This window comes from Malania oleifera, chromosome 3, assembly GCF_029873635.1.
Source record: "Malania oleifera isolate guangnan ecotype guangnan chromosome 3, ASM2987363v1, whole genome shotgun sequence".
In the NCBI taxonomy this organism is placed as follows: domain Eukaryota; kingdom Viridiplantae; phylum Streptophyta; class Magnoliopsida; order Santalales; family Ximeniaceae; genus Malania; species Malania oleifera.
This window is the reverse complement of record NC_080419.1, coordinates 4,249,015-4,261,948: the sequence shown is the minus strand read 5'-3', so window position 1 is coordinate 4,261,948 and position 12,934 is coordinate 4,249,015. Positions and strand designations below refer to the sequence as shown.

Sequence of the window (12,934 nt, the reverse complement as noted above, 5' to 3'; positions counted from 1 at the left end):
TTTAGTCACTACAAGAAAAAAACTTGTCTATTGAGTATTGTCTTCCCATTAAAATCATGCCACACAAATCGATCTAAAGAAACATACAAAAGATGCCCCCAAGGCATGGGTGAGGTGAAAAGGTGCGGCCACACCAGTGAAGGAATTGTGTTCCATCCCCGTTGACACGCTCAGTTTTGGCAGCCTGACTTTGCCATGGATGGCTCTTGACACATGTCCTGAGATTGGATTTCACAAATGCCTAACAAGAGATTGGATTTGACAAATGCCTAACCTATGCATGAATATCGTAAATGCATCCAATTAATTTGGCCAGTGAACCAAAGGAAAAGTTCACCGACCCGTGAGTTTGATGCCGCATTGGGAGGATCCAAAGAGTGGCTCATGATGGAGTTCTCCCGATAATCCAAAAAATATAAATAAATAAAGAGATGCAACATTTATTTGATGAGCATGCACATCTTATTACGACTCCTATAATTTATTTTAGTGGAGGTTAGACCAAGTCAACTTGGCCAGTCTCAACAAGGGGCTTGATTGATAGATAACGGAGAATGTAGAGATCATCCGCAACCAGCTCCAGCGGGTCCTCCCTGCCATTCCCAACAAAATCATCATCATCATCATCATCACCATCATTAATCAAAATTTAGAACAAGTAATAATAATAATAATAATAATAATAATAATATTATTATTATTATTATGGAGAAATGTTACCTTTCATCGAGCTGTAGAGCGCCCCAGGATCCCTTGCTCTTGCAGAATACAAATGAATCCACCGGTGGCTCTGGAACTACAATTTCAACATTAAACAACAAATTTCTCAATTTTCCCAAATTGTATTAACATTTTTTTAGAATATTTTTTTACGATATTAAATAAGATGTTATTTTGATGGAAATCCAAAATGCCCAACAAAAAAAAATTAAAATAAATATATAGGAATGTTTTGTGGGCATAATGGATTTCGCTCAAACCGGAATCTTGATGGCAATGTAAGATACTCAAATTCTCAAAATGAAAAAAATAATTATATATATACATATATGAATAATTCTCAACTCACATCCCCAACAATCCTTAAGGCCAAACTTAGTGTATGCACAATAAAAATCATCAGTTATAGCTATGTATTCAAAATAAATATATAAATAAACACGAAGTACCATGAAATTAGGTTTGATTTTAATAAGAAGAGGAAATTAAAAATTCGTTCTCCTTCCCACAGGGAGGGGAATGCATGGAGGATTGAACTAGAAGACAGCAGCAAAATTAGATATAGCACTAGAACCATTGCAAGTTATGGAAACAGTTGACATTAAATCAGGTAAGCAAAAACCCAAAATCAAAACAGAAACAGCAAGGGATGCAAAAGCCCAAAAAAAAAACGACTATTTTTTTTTTTGGAAAGTAAGCAAAACACTGAACAGAAAAATCACTATCAGCCGTCGGCAAATTATTGCCAATGCCATTGTCCTGATTTCATCACCACGTGAAAACAAGAGCTGATAAAATAAAGGAAAACAAATATAGAATACTTTAACCCACCTTTTTGGTTTGAATTTGCGTGGATTTGATCAATTGTGTCCAAATCCACTCAAATCCAAATCTAAGATTTGATATCCGAGTCCCCAAACACTGCATAAGATTATTTTTTTCCTTAGTATTTCTAAACTATTTTCTCAAATTGAGGCTCTTGGCACCATACAAGCACCCAACTAAACCTTCTATGAAAGGAAATTAGAGATCGTAAAAGGATTTGGTGCGTATTCCACAAGTTGTGAAACAGAGGCTCCCTCACCATCACCACTTGCAGTGCAGCACCAACAGGATTAAGCAATCCAAAACAATGGGGACCGCAAAGGAAGCTGCCAGACTGTCTTGCAAAGGCATGTTTGGAACAGCCCCAAATGGAAGATGGTTAATCTCAAATCTTTGTGATTCCTTTCATTGCAGCCTAGTTTGGTCCAGTTTGATCAAGTGAGCAATGTTAATAAAGGGATATAATAGTTTGAAAACTCTTATAGTAGAAACAAAATCTTCAGCCACATAAAGATTTAAATTGGGAAAAAAAAATAAACAAACAAACTCAACAAATTCATTAGATATCATCTTTACTAAATGCCTCTTTGACAACACAACACAATATCAGCAAAACAACTATTTGTTCTTGTTGTAAATTGCAATTCATTTGCAACAAAGTAATTTAAAAAAAAAAAAAATGTGCACACAGGTAGCTAAAAAGAAGAGGATGGACCAGAAAAGGTTTGCAAGTATGATGTATTACCCATGTCATTCTCTTCGCTTGATGAGGATTGCTTTCGAATTGACTGATAAAATAGAGGCAATCTTGACAGAACAGACTGCTCAAGATGTTTCTCCATATCATCCGTACACCTATTACCATAAGTCCCAAAAACCATGAGGCAACACAACTGAATGTTGCACGTCCAATTTGAGGCAGATAAAGAGCAACAGCACTCACCTTTTGGCAAACTTCTGTTCTTGTTCAGAAAGCTGGTTTAGCATATCAGATTCTGAAATGTGGATCATGTATTTCTCAATCTGCAATAGAAGAGTAATTAAGAAAGGAACACCACACATCACAATCTAACAACTGCTTGGAGACCTCCTGACGTAACATGGAAATAAGAACATTACATTTTAGGCAGCACTGATATGAAGTAGAAGCATTAGCTCAAAAGATTGAATTTTATATAAAAGTTGAAAAAGAGGCTCTCTTTGACCAACCTCAATTCTAACTTCTGCTAATTTTTAAATTAAAAAATAAAACAAAATCATAAGAATCAATCAAAACATTTTTTTTCAATTAAATAATAAATAATATATTTATTTTAATGCCCCATGCAACTTAAGATTCATATTTATTGGATTTTTTTCAAAAAAGAAACACATTCATTAAATGCATAGGTAAACACATAGATTACTTGCATGTTTTGTTTAAAACACATTCTAAATTAGTCAATTTAATTTTTTTTATTTTGCCTTTGAAATCATTCCAAGGTACATGCTATTAGTTGACAGCATGATAAAAACTAGTTTTTTTTAGTGATTTATTTAGATATTAATCAATTAAATTGAATTTAAAAATTAGCTCTTGAGATAGAACCAAAAAAAAAGCATATATATTTACACACACAAATATATATTTCAAATATTTTTAAGTTTTAGATTATATATTTTATAATAATATATTTTACTGATAAAGTTGTAAAGCATATAAATTGTACTGCGCTTAACAAAATTTAAATTGGCGAATTTCCTGTTCATTGCACGGTTCTACTAGTTTTATGAATCATAGAAACAACAGTGTACCACTCTACACTATCATTAGTGTTTACAGTTTCATAATCTATAACATAGGTTTTAGTATCTAGAGAAGGATCTTTGCCTTCAAAGTTCAAGTTCTAGGGAAACAAATGAAACTATAGTTCCTATTTCACCAAACAAATAAGGATGACAGTTGGTGGCCACCTTTTGAAGACGAATCCGGAGATACGATCTAAGCAGGAACTGAGCCCTGTCCAAGTCCATCTGGTAAAGTGATACAGTGAGGGGATCAGACCCACTTTCAGCAAACTCCTCCACAATATCTTCCTACAAAAATGCATCAGCTGACATTAACAAAAGTTTTAAAGCTAATAAGAAAATCTTTATTGACACATGGACCATGCCCCATTTCTATGTTCCTATCGTTTGATGTAGCAAAGGCACCTCCTTTTTGTAGAGGATCCAATGTTCTTAAAAGGTGGACACACAACACGGCAAATTGAAGAGATTCCCATACCACCAACAATGATAACTATCAGTATCGTATTAGCCTTTAGCGGCAAGAAAGAATGAAATCAATAAAATGCTGCTGAAAAGACCGGTAAATATTGGAAGAAAAAAAACAAGTAAAATGATAGCATCCTTGAATCACAGTAAGGACTGATTTTCTTCGACAAGCTAAAAGTTTATAAAGCCAAATTCAATTTTCTGTTCAGTATAGAGAAACATGTTCTAAAATTGAGTGTGAATGAAACAAGGAAGTTGAGGTAGAACAGAAAAATTTTACCAAATAAATAAATAAAAGAATCCATTCCTGCAAGTTGGAGCCTTAGAGCTTGCGCTAATTTAAATATCAAACCACATCAAGCGATGTTAACAAAATGACATATAGATTCACCAAAACCAAATGATAAGTGAGGAAAAAAAAATCCAACCAATCATTTTTTATTGAACTATTATTCATCAAAAACACTAATAAAAAATACTAATTGGAAATTTTCATTAGAAATCCAGCCAGTCGACTACATCAAAACATAAACTTGTCCAGATACAGAATGCACAGAAGCCAAAAAAAAACATAAAAAGCAAATGATAAGTGAGGAAAAAAAATCCAACCAATCATTTTTTTATTGAACTATTATTCATCAAAAACACTAATAAGAAATACTAATTGGAAATTTTCATTAGAAATCCAGCCAGCAGACTACATCAAAAGATAAACTTGTCCAGATCCAGAACGCACAGAAGCCAAAAAGAAACATAAAATTTGCTTCCTATCCTTCTCGAACATTTTCAAACCAAACAGAGCATTAGGGTTTCGATCCGAGCTATACCATCTGCTGGATCTGCTCTCTGATCGCCTGGACCAAATCGCCCTGGAACTGAAGAATCTCGGGCGCCGCCTTCTCGTGACGCCACGCCCTCTTCAGGAGCTCCACATCGGTCGCCGCGACCAACGGCTCGTCACCGTCGATTGGAAACGACGACGCATCCACGGATCCCGTCGCCATCTGATCTGATCCGATCCAAAAATTTTAACTAAAATCACCCTGTATTTAAAAGCATTGAGGGAGCTAAAAGCGAAAGCGAAAATTAAAACAAGAAAAGGGCGCCAAAAAATTAAAAAGGAAAATTAAAAGAAAATAAATGAAAAATAATCATGTCTTCCCGGAAAAGGAAGGGAAATAACTGGGTGGTGAAGAGAAGACAGATCAGGAGTTTGTGCGTGAATCTATCACCGTCGAACAGTCTCGAGATTTGATCTCGAGATGATGAACGGCCGAGATGGACATAGATTCACACACGAACCTCAGATGTGTCTCATCTCATCTGCTCGAACATTTGAGAATTGTGGAGGATGACTACGGTTAGAGAGAGAGAGAGAGAGAGAGAGAAAGAGAGGTGAGGGTTGTTTGGGCATGGACGGTGGCTTTATTATAGAGAAAGCATCAGGGGCATTTTGGGTAAAATGGCGTGAATTATTTTCGAAGCCATGATGGTATTTACGGCTAGTGGTGTAGATTATCGTCTCGAAAAAATATTATCAACAAAGAGATATTACGTAATTTTTAATATTGAGCTTTTTAGGGAAATTAAAATAATATAAATACAAAAATAGGGTAATTGAGGCATGTTGTAAATGAAATAGAGAGAGAATTATAGAAAAATTAAAGTAAATAAATTTAAAATTATACCAAAATCTTTGTAATTTAATAGAATACATTTGTCATTATTTTGGATTATATGCATATATGCATCAGGCATTTTAAATCCTTCAGTGATTTTCATATATATCATTATCCAATGAGCCATACAAGTAAGTTGTTACTATATCCATGAGGCGAATGTCAATTCCTTTAAAAATCGTTAAACTAATCAGAAATCTGAAAGTAATTACATCCATAACAGGAAAATATGTTTCATTATAATCTATACCAGGCCTTTGTGAGAAATCTTGTGCTACAAGACGTGTCTTGTATTTCACAATTTCATTCATTTCATTTATTTTACGTACAAAAATCTATTTATACCCAATAGGTTTTACATGCTCAAGTGTTTGGACTATTGGTCCAACTACCTTACGTTGGGCAAATGAGTCTAGATTAGCCTGTGTTGCTTCTTTTCATTTTGACCAATCATTTCGATATCAATATTCTTCTACAGTTTGAGGTTCGGACACATTGTCAACAACAATTTCATTTTTTCTCTGCATATTTCCAAATTTTACTGAGATCTCATAATTTTTCGGTACGAAAACACTTCTGGTGTTGCTTCTGTGAAAATATGGGATTGTTGATTTATATTTCTTTTAATCTCTTCTTGAGTGTTAATGACCTCTTGTAGAGTGTCACTTTTATTCATTTCCTTTTTCTTTCGAATAATAGTATCCTTTGCACCAATTGGTCTACCACGCTTCTAACGCAATTTAAAATTCATTAGATGCTATTCTCATTGGGTGTTCTTCAAGAACAATCAATCTAGCATGAATATTTGCGATCGGAATATGTGATTAAATGACCCTTTTGGTGTCCGTAAAAACATATGGCAAATAATTTGCAGCATTCTGCAAAAGAATTATTCTTTGAACTTCAAGTTCACATTGATTTGTGCGTGTATCAAGATTAGACAAAGTTGGTGTGTTCAAACAAATTTCTTGTGTTTTTAATTATTTACCTTTTTCCTTCTCCTAATAACGGGAAAATTGATTCATCAAATTGACAATCTAAAAATCTTGCTCTAAAAAGATCATCTGTTAGTGGTTCAAGATATCTAATGATAGAAGGAGAATCAAAACCAACATAAATGCCAAGTTGACATTGTGATTCCATCTTACTTCGTTGCACATGTGCAACAGGAACATATATTGCGCAACCAAATATTCTAAGATGAGATATATTAGGTTGGTGTTTAAACACAAGCTATAAATGTGATAACTTGTGATATGCAGTTGGTCTAATTCTAAACAAAGACACATCATGCACTATAGCATGACCCCAAGTAGATGCAGAAAGCTTTGATCGCATAAGCATAGGTCTAACAATAAATTGTAAACACTTAATGAAGGATTCCGCTAAACCATTTTGTGTATGAACATGTGCAATAGAATGTTCAACAATTACTACTATTGACATGCAATAGTCATAAAATGCTTTTGAATAAAATTCACTTGCATTATCTAAACGGATAGTCTGAATAGGATGATCAGGAAAACTTGATCTTAACTTTATTATTTGAGCAAGAAATTAAGCAAAAGCAACATTACGAGTTGAAAGTAGACAAACATGTGACCATCGAGTGGAAGCATCAATCAAAACAATGAAATATCGAAATGGTCCGCAAGATGAATGGATTGGGCCACAAATATCTCTTTGTATTCTTTACAAAAAAAATTAAGACTCTAAATGTGACAATCTGAATAATAATGGGATCTAAATAATAAAGAGGAAGGGAAATGGAAACAGTAACAGAAGGAAGAAGTCGACTTCATCGACAAACGCTTCGCGTTCGTCGACGACATTGCACTTTGGAAAGAATAACTGAGGGAAATTATTTGAGCCTCGTCGACGAACACAGGGGATTCTTCGATGAGGGTATAAGAGGACCTCGTCGACGAAGACAAGATTCGTTGACAAGAAGATATCGAGAGAGGGTTTTAGGGAAGTCTGAAAATCGTCGACGAAGGTGTTGGTTCGTCGATGAAATTTCTACAAGACTTGTTGACGAGGTGACGTGTCTCGTCGACGAATCCAATCCTATAAATATCAAAAACCTGGATTTAAACATTAAAATTTAGAAAAATTTCACTCACTCTCTCTCCATTCGGTTTCTCTCCCTTTTCTCTTCGATTTCAGTTCCGTCATTCGCCGGATCGACGATCTGAAGCCACCACGACGCTCCTGGAGAAGTTCTCTGTATATCTGCCAGATCGGATCGTTGGTGGAACTCTGTTGAAAATCATCCCCGAGTTAAGGTAAGACTTTTTATACCAAATTTGGTCCTACTATAATTATAGGAAATGATATTCGCATGAAAATACTGAAGTTTAGTACTGAGAGTTTTCAATTTCAGGATATTGATTAAGAAATCCTACGGGTGTGAGACCAGAATTTATAGGGGCTTTTCTCAGTAGTCAGGTAAGGGAATAAACTAAAGCAGTTATTTTCTATGCAAAATATTATTATTTATCAGCAAATTTATTTTCAGAAAAGCATGTATTGTATTTGTATATTATAAAGAAAATGCACATTTGGGAAAATACTGTTAATATGTTGAAACGTAAATATATATGTATGAGATGCCAGAAATTATGATTTTAGAATATGAAGTATAATTTTATACAGCAAATGTGTGGCACGAATATTGTCTTATGTGAAAGATATTATGATATGACAATGTTATGAATGAAGCATGTTTTCAGGAAAATGAATTATTACAGTACAAATGATGTTGAAAATACATGATAATTGATTTATTATCCAGAACGATATGTCTGAGATATTCGGCGCAAGGCCGTGATTGATAGCCGGCGCGAGGTCGTGTTTTACATATAATTTCGACATGAGGCAGTATTTATGAAATGTTCGGCATGAGGTCGTATTTATGAAATGTTTGGCACGAGGTCATATGTAATAAACCAAAAAAAAAATTTTTAAGTAATTATTAATTAATTTATTTATTAATTAAACAATATTAAATTAATTAAATAAAAATAATAATAAAAATTTTAAAGATAAATTATTATGAATTAATTAATTAATTAAGTATTAGTAAATTTGATTTATTGAATATATATATATATGTATGTATAATATAATATTATTATATTGTAGGTAAAGTAAGTAAAGGAAAGAAGGGGAAAAAAAAAATTAGGAAGCCAGGGGCTTCCTGCGAAGCTTTTGCAACTCAATTGGTCTCTCTCAGGTTCTCTCGTCGTCTCCGTCTCCTCTCTCTCTCCCCTCATTTCTTAACGAACACTCAACCGATCGGGAAACGAAAGGTGCCGTTGGGTTCCTAACTTTGCCACCGACATTTCTACTGAAGTGGATTTGTCGTGGGAGCGGCATAGGCACCATTCCTAGGGAAAGGTATATTTTCCCTAATTTCTCAATTTCTAGTTAAATCTGCTATTGAATCGACGATCAGGCACCACCACGGGGTCCTAATCGTCGTTGCCATTATTTTGGCGCAGGTAATTTTTCAATTGGGATTTTCTAGGTCATACTCCAAAGCGAGAGTGGGATTTAGAAAATTTGGTAATTTGGTTAAATTTAAGGGTATATTTATTTATTTAGGAATTATGACCCTAGAAAATATTTAAATAATATTTTATTCAGGAATAATTTATTGGAGTTAGGAATTTTTTATTCAGGATCCGAGTGAACGCCGCAGGTATTTTTCGGAGTCCCTGTTGGCGTAATTCAAGAAATCAGGTAAGGGAAAATTATATATTAAATCAGATTTTATGAAATTAAAGGGAATAATTTATGTTATATTATATGTATGTTTTGGTGTGAATTATTAAAATGCCAGCCATGAAATTTATGTTTTCTGAGCCTACAATTGTTGATATAATTATGTATATATGAAAGTGAACGAATGAAAGTGAAAATAATTTTTTGATGAATTAAATAAGAAATGAAATGTATTTTGAGCATATAAATGTTAAATGTGGGTTGGCTTAGTTTATGAGAAATATGTATGAATTTTACTACTAAATTGTGTGGCATGAGAATATGTGCAAATTATATGTTAAATGTATGAGATGCAGGCTAAGCAAGTAAAATAATGAGAATAAAATATGATATGGATAATGTTGCCTGTATATATTAAATGCAACAATGTAAAGGTATGACAGTTGAAAGCCGAGTTAGCAGATTTTAGCGCATTTTTGTATGGACTAACTGTAGCAGATTCTAGCGTATTTCTATGTGGACTAACTGATGACGGCTAAAGAGCGGCTGTAGTACAAAGGAATGAAATGAAATGTGAAATGTGAATGATACAAATGGGAAAGAGTCACTTAAGTTATGAACATGAAAGAATGTGTATGATTGAATAATGACAGAAAAGAATAATGTATTATGATATTAGAAGTATTTAGGTATGTAGAACATGTTACGTTTGGGCGGGGCGCACTCTTCGCCTGAGGGCTTGCTGAGTAAGGCGAGTGCACTTGTAGCTTCAGATGTGGCAGTAGCTGCATAACGTACTAGGCAGAGGGAACCTACTTGTATGGGTGGGTAGAATTCCCTATCCTTAGGGCCTTTGCCGATAAACTTTTGTATGAACTGTGTGAGTACGAGATTAATTTATCACTCGAGGGCTTACCGAGTAAGGTGAGTGCCCTGGTACGCTTTAGCTACAACCTTTGGGTTGCCTAGGTATCAGAGCAAATGGGTGCTACTTGTATGGGCAGGTAATCACCCCTCCTGCTCGACACTCTCCCCAGTGTCTCCTACCACAAGTCTAACAGACTAGAGGACCCTGCCCCGCCTGGACCTCGCATCCTCCCATCTCCTATCTCCGCCCTCTACCATAGTTTCCTCTTCTCCACTGACCCGGTCTATGACCCTGCTGGTAGCCAGTGGATGCAGATCTTTTCCTCTGTCCCTGCTCCTCTGCATCAAGACGCTCACCAATCTCTGTCAAGGCCGCCCTGTCAACCAACTCAGCAAAGTCCTGTATCTGTAGTACCACCACCTGCTTGAATATACTCCCCCTCAAGCCTCTTTTGAACTGTCTCGCCTTCTTTACTTCATCATGAACAATGTACGGGCGAAATGAGAGAGCTCGATGAAACGCGCCGCATACTGCTGGACGGATAGCTGTCCCTACTTCAGACTCAGGAACTCTTCTACTTTAGCCTCTCTGATAGTAACTGGAAATTATCTATCGAAGAACAAATCTTTAAATCGGTCCCATGTCATGGCTATCAGAGTCACCCTCTGCTGCTCCAGTAGTCTCATCACAGTCCACCACCTCTCGGCCTCTTCCGTCAATCTATAGACGGCGAAGAGGACTCTCTGTTCCTCAGTACACTGTAACACGGTCAAGACCTTCTCAGTCTCCTACATCCAGTTCTCGGCGGCTGCAAGATCAACTCCACCTGAGAATGCCAGAGGATTCATCTTCGTAAACTTTTCTATAGTACACCCATGGCCTGCAGATGGACCACTCTGCTCCCTAGAGCTCCTAGCGATCTTATCCATAACCTACTGAGCCACGCTACGTAATACTACATCAGAGTAGGTCCCAGCTGCACCTGATGGTCTTACTCCATCACCGCCACTAGCATGGGCACTACTTCCTCCTAGATCCATCCTAAAAACAACAAACGCAACTTAGAAATCCTATCCTCATAATTTACCCACCTATCCTCGCTACTTATCTCAACATTTCTAACTAATTTCTAATCCCCAGCCCTACATTCTAGGAACACAACCCGACAATAGCTTGCTATGGTTTTCCTGAAATCATCACCTCAAGAAAAACACAGAAACTACCACGGAAGTACGACTTTTAGACTGTGGTATTGTTTCCGCTGCATCACCTCAAATCATTTCGTAAACTCTGGTATTGTTTCCGCTGCATTCTAAAGTCTACAGAATCTAGCAACCTAAGCTCTGATACCAAACTGTGACGACCTGCTTATTTCCACATTTTTTTTATATTAAATATAATAAAATAAATATCACCAATCTCAGTAGATCATAATCCACCTGAACCCATGGGTACCAGGGGTACATTAGAAATACATATGGAAGCCTATGCAGTAGGAAACATAAATCACAAACACCTCATTATACCATACATCATAATACCAGAGTTGTCACGACCTGCTCATTTTTCACATATTTTTATTTTATTTTTTATTTTATTTAAATCAACATCAATATCACATATCTCATATTCTAGCTCAGCAGGTCACCATTCACCTGGACCCGTTGGTACCAGGGATACATCCGAACACAATCGGAAGCCTAAGCAGTAGGAAATATATATATTCACAATATTGTAAATACAAAACATCCATCATTTTAAAACAAATACCAGAGCCACTACAAACACCGTATTTCCATATATACATCTCAAAAATAAGACCTAGGGACATTTCCCCAAAAATCTAACTGTCCCTACAAAACTTATCCTTTCAAAGGGTAGATACACAGCACTAGTTCAACGGGGCTTTTCCCACTCTCTTATCCGGGGTTTCTGAAAAGTTCATGAAATTTAGGGGTGAGACACTTCTCAGTAAGGGAAAATAAACTAATACTAGTATGTGGAAACATGAGTCTACCGTGTTTTACATATACCATACATATCATAATCAGTACTGTTTATCAAATCTGGGAAAACATATGTATATCAAAACATGACAGAACATATTGCATTTCATAAGCATATCTCAACTCATATCATAATAATAACATAAAAACAATCCCTGGTAGGTTAGCTGGTTGTTGTCATGTATTGCCCCCACATGACTGGGTTGTGTGGCCCGAAAGCGAGACCTAACAATGGTTGACCGACCACTGCCAAGTCAAATAGTAGTTTGTAGGTCTAATGGGCCTACCCAGACTGGTCCGTAGACCAGGGGCGATAACAACACACTTCTTGAAAATAACCACATCAACCATCCAATCTCACACCACTCCGTACAGCGGCGTTAACACAGATATCATGATCACGAAGACCATGGACACATAGCAACGGTACCATGCAAATGCTAGCCTAGACCAAGCAAACAAGGTTCTGATATTATATAATACATACTAAAACCATGATACATAAAAATCCCATATCATTAATTATCAACAAATCATATCAATTTGCACATATACATATATCACGAAAATCATCGACCCGTATGCCGGCAAATCACAGTCACATAGCACAGCCCGTACGCCGACAAAACATAACATAGCCCGTACACTGGCAAATCACATCCACATAGCACGGCCTGTATGCCGGCAAAACATAGCACAGCTCGTACGCTGACAAATCACATCAACATAGCACGGCCCGTATGCCGGCAAAACATATAAAAATCTCGGCCTATACGCCAATTTTCCATCATAAAAATTCATATCATCCCCATTCCCAGAAAACAGTATTTCACAACATTTTTATACTCATGCCA

At 36.0% G+C, this 12,934-nt stretch overlaps 1 protein-coding gene across 2 annotated transcripts; it reads right to left on the bottom strand.

Moving 5' to 3' along the window:
• LOC131150556 (DNA replication complex GINS protein SLD5) lies at window positions 1-5,204 on the bottom strand. Of its 2 annotated transcripts, none has more exons than XM_058101356.1 (6): window positions 4,629-5,204; window positions 3,499-3,621; window positions 2,489-2,568; window positions 2,291-2,400; window positions 721-796; window positions 1-593 (listed from the first exon to the last, which is right to left on the bottom strand). In XM_058101356.1, the coding sequence occupies exons 1-6, from the start codon at window positions 4,803-4,805 to the stop codon at window positions 497-499; spliced, it is 663 nt and encodes a 220-aa protein (XP_057957339.1). In that variant the 5' UTR covers window positions 4,806-5,204; the 3' UTR covers window positions 1-496. The 2 variants fall into 2 exon arrangements, with proteins under 2 accessions (XP_057957339.1, XP_057957337.1); XM_058101354.1 differs by having other exon boundaries at window positions 2,489-2,569; window positions 3,473-3,621; window positions 4,629-5,197.
• Window positions 5,205-12,934: the final 7,730 nt, after the last annotated feature.

What these genes read in the sequence shown, in the direction of transcription:
- LOC131150556 (XM_058101354.1), bottom strand. Translation starts at nt 4,805, where the DNA reads ATGGCGACGGGATCCGTGGATGCGTCGTCGTTTCCAATCGACGGTGAC. An exon ending in ACCAACTGTCATCCTTATTT is followed by an intron (nt 2,570 to 3,472) that starts GTTTGGTGAAAT and finishes TCTTCTATTGCA; the next exon opens with GATTGAGAAATACATGATCC. An exon ending in GCTCTACAGCTCGATGAAAG is followed by an intron (nt 594 to 720) that starts GTAACATTTCTC and finishes TGGGAATGGCAG; the next exon opens with GGAGGACCCGCTGGAGCTGG.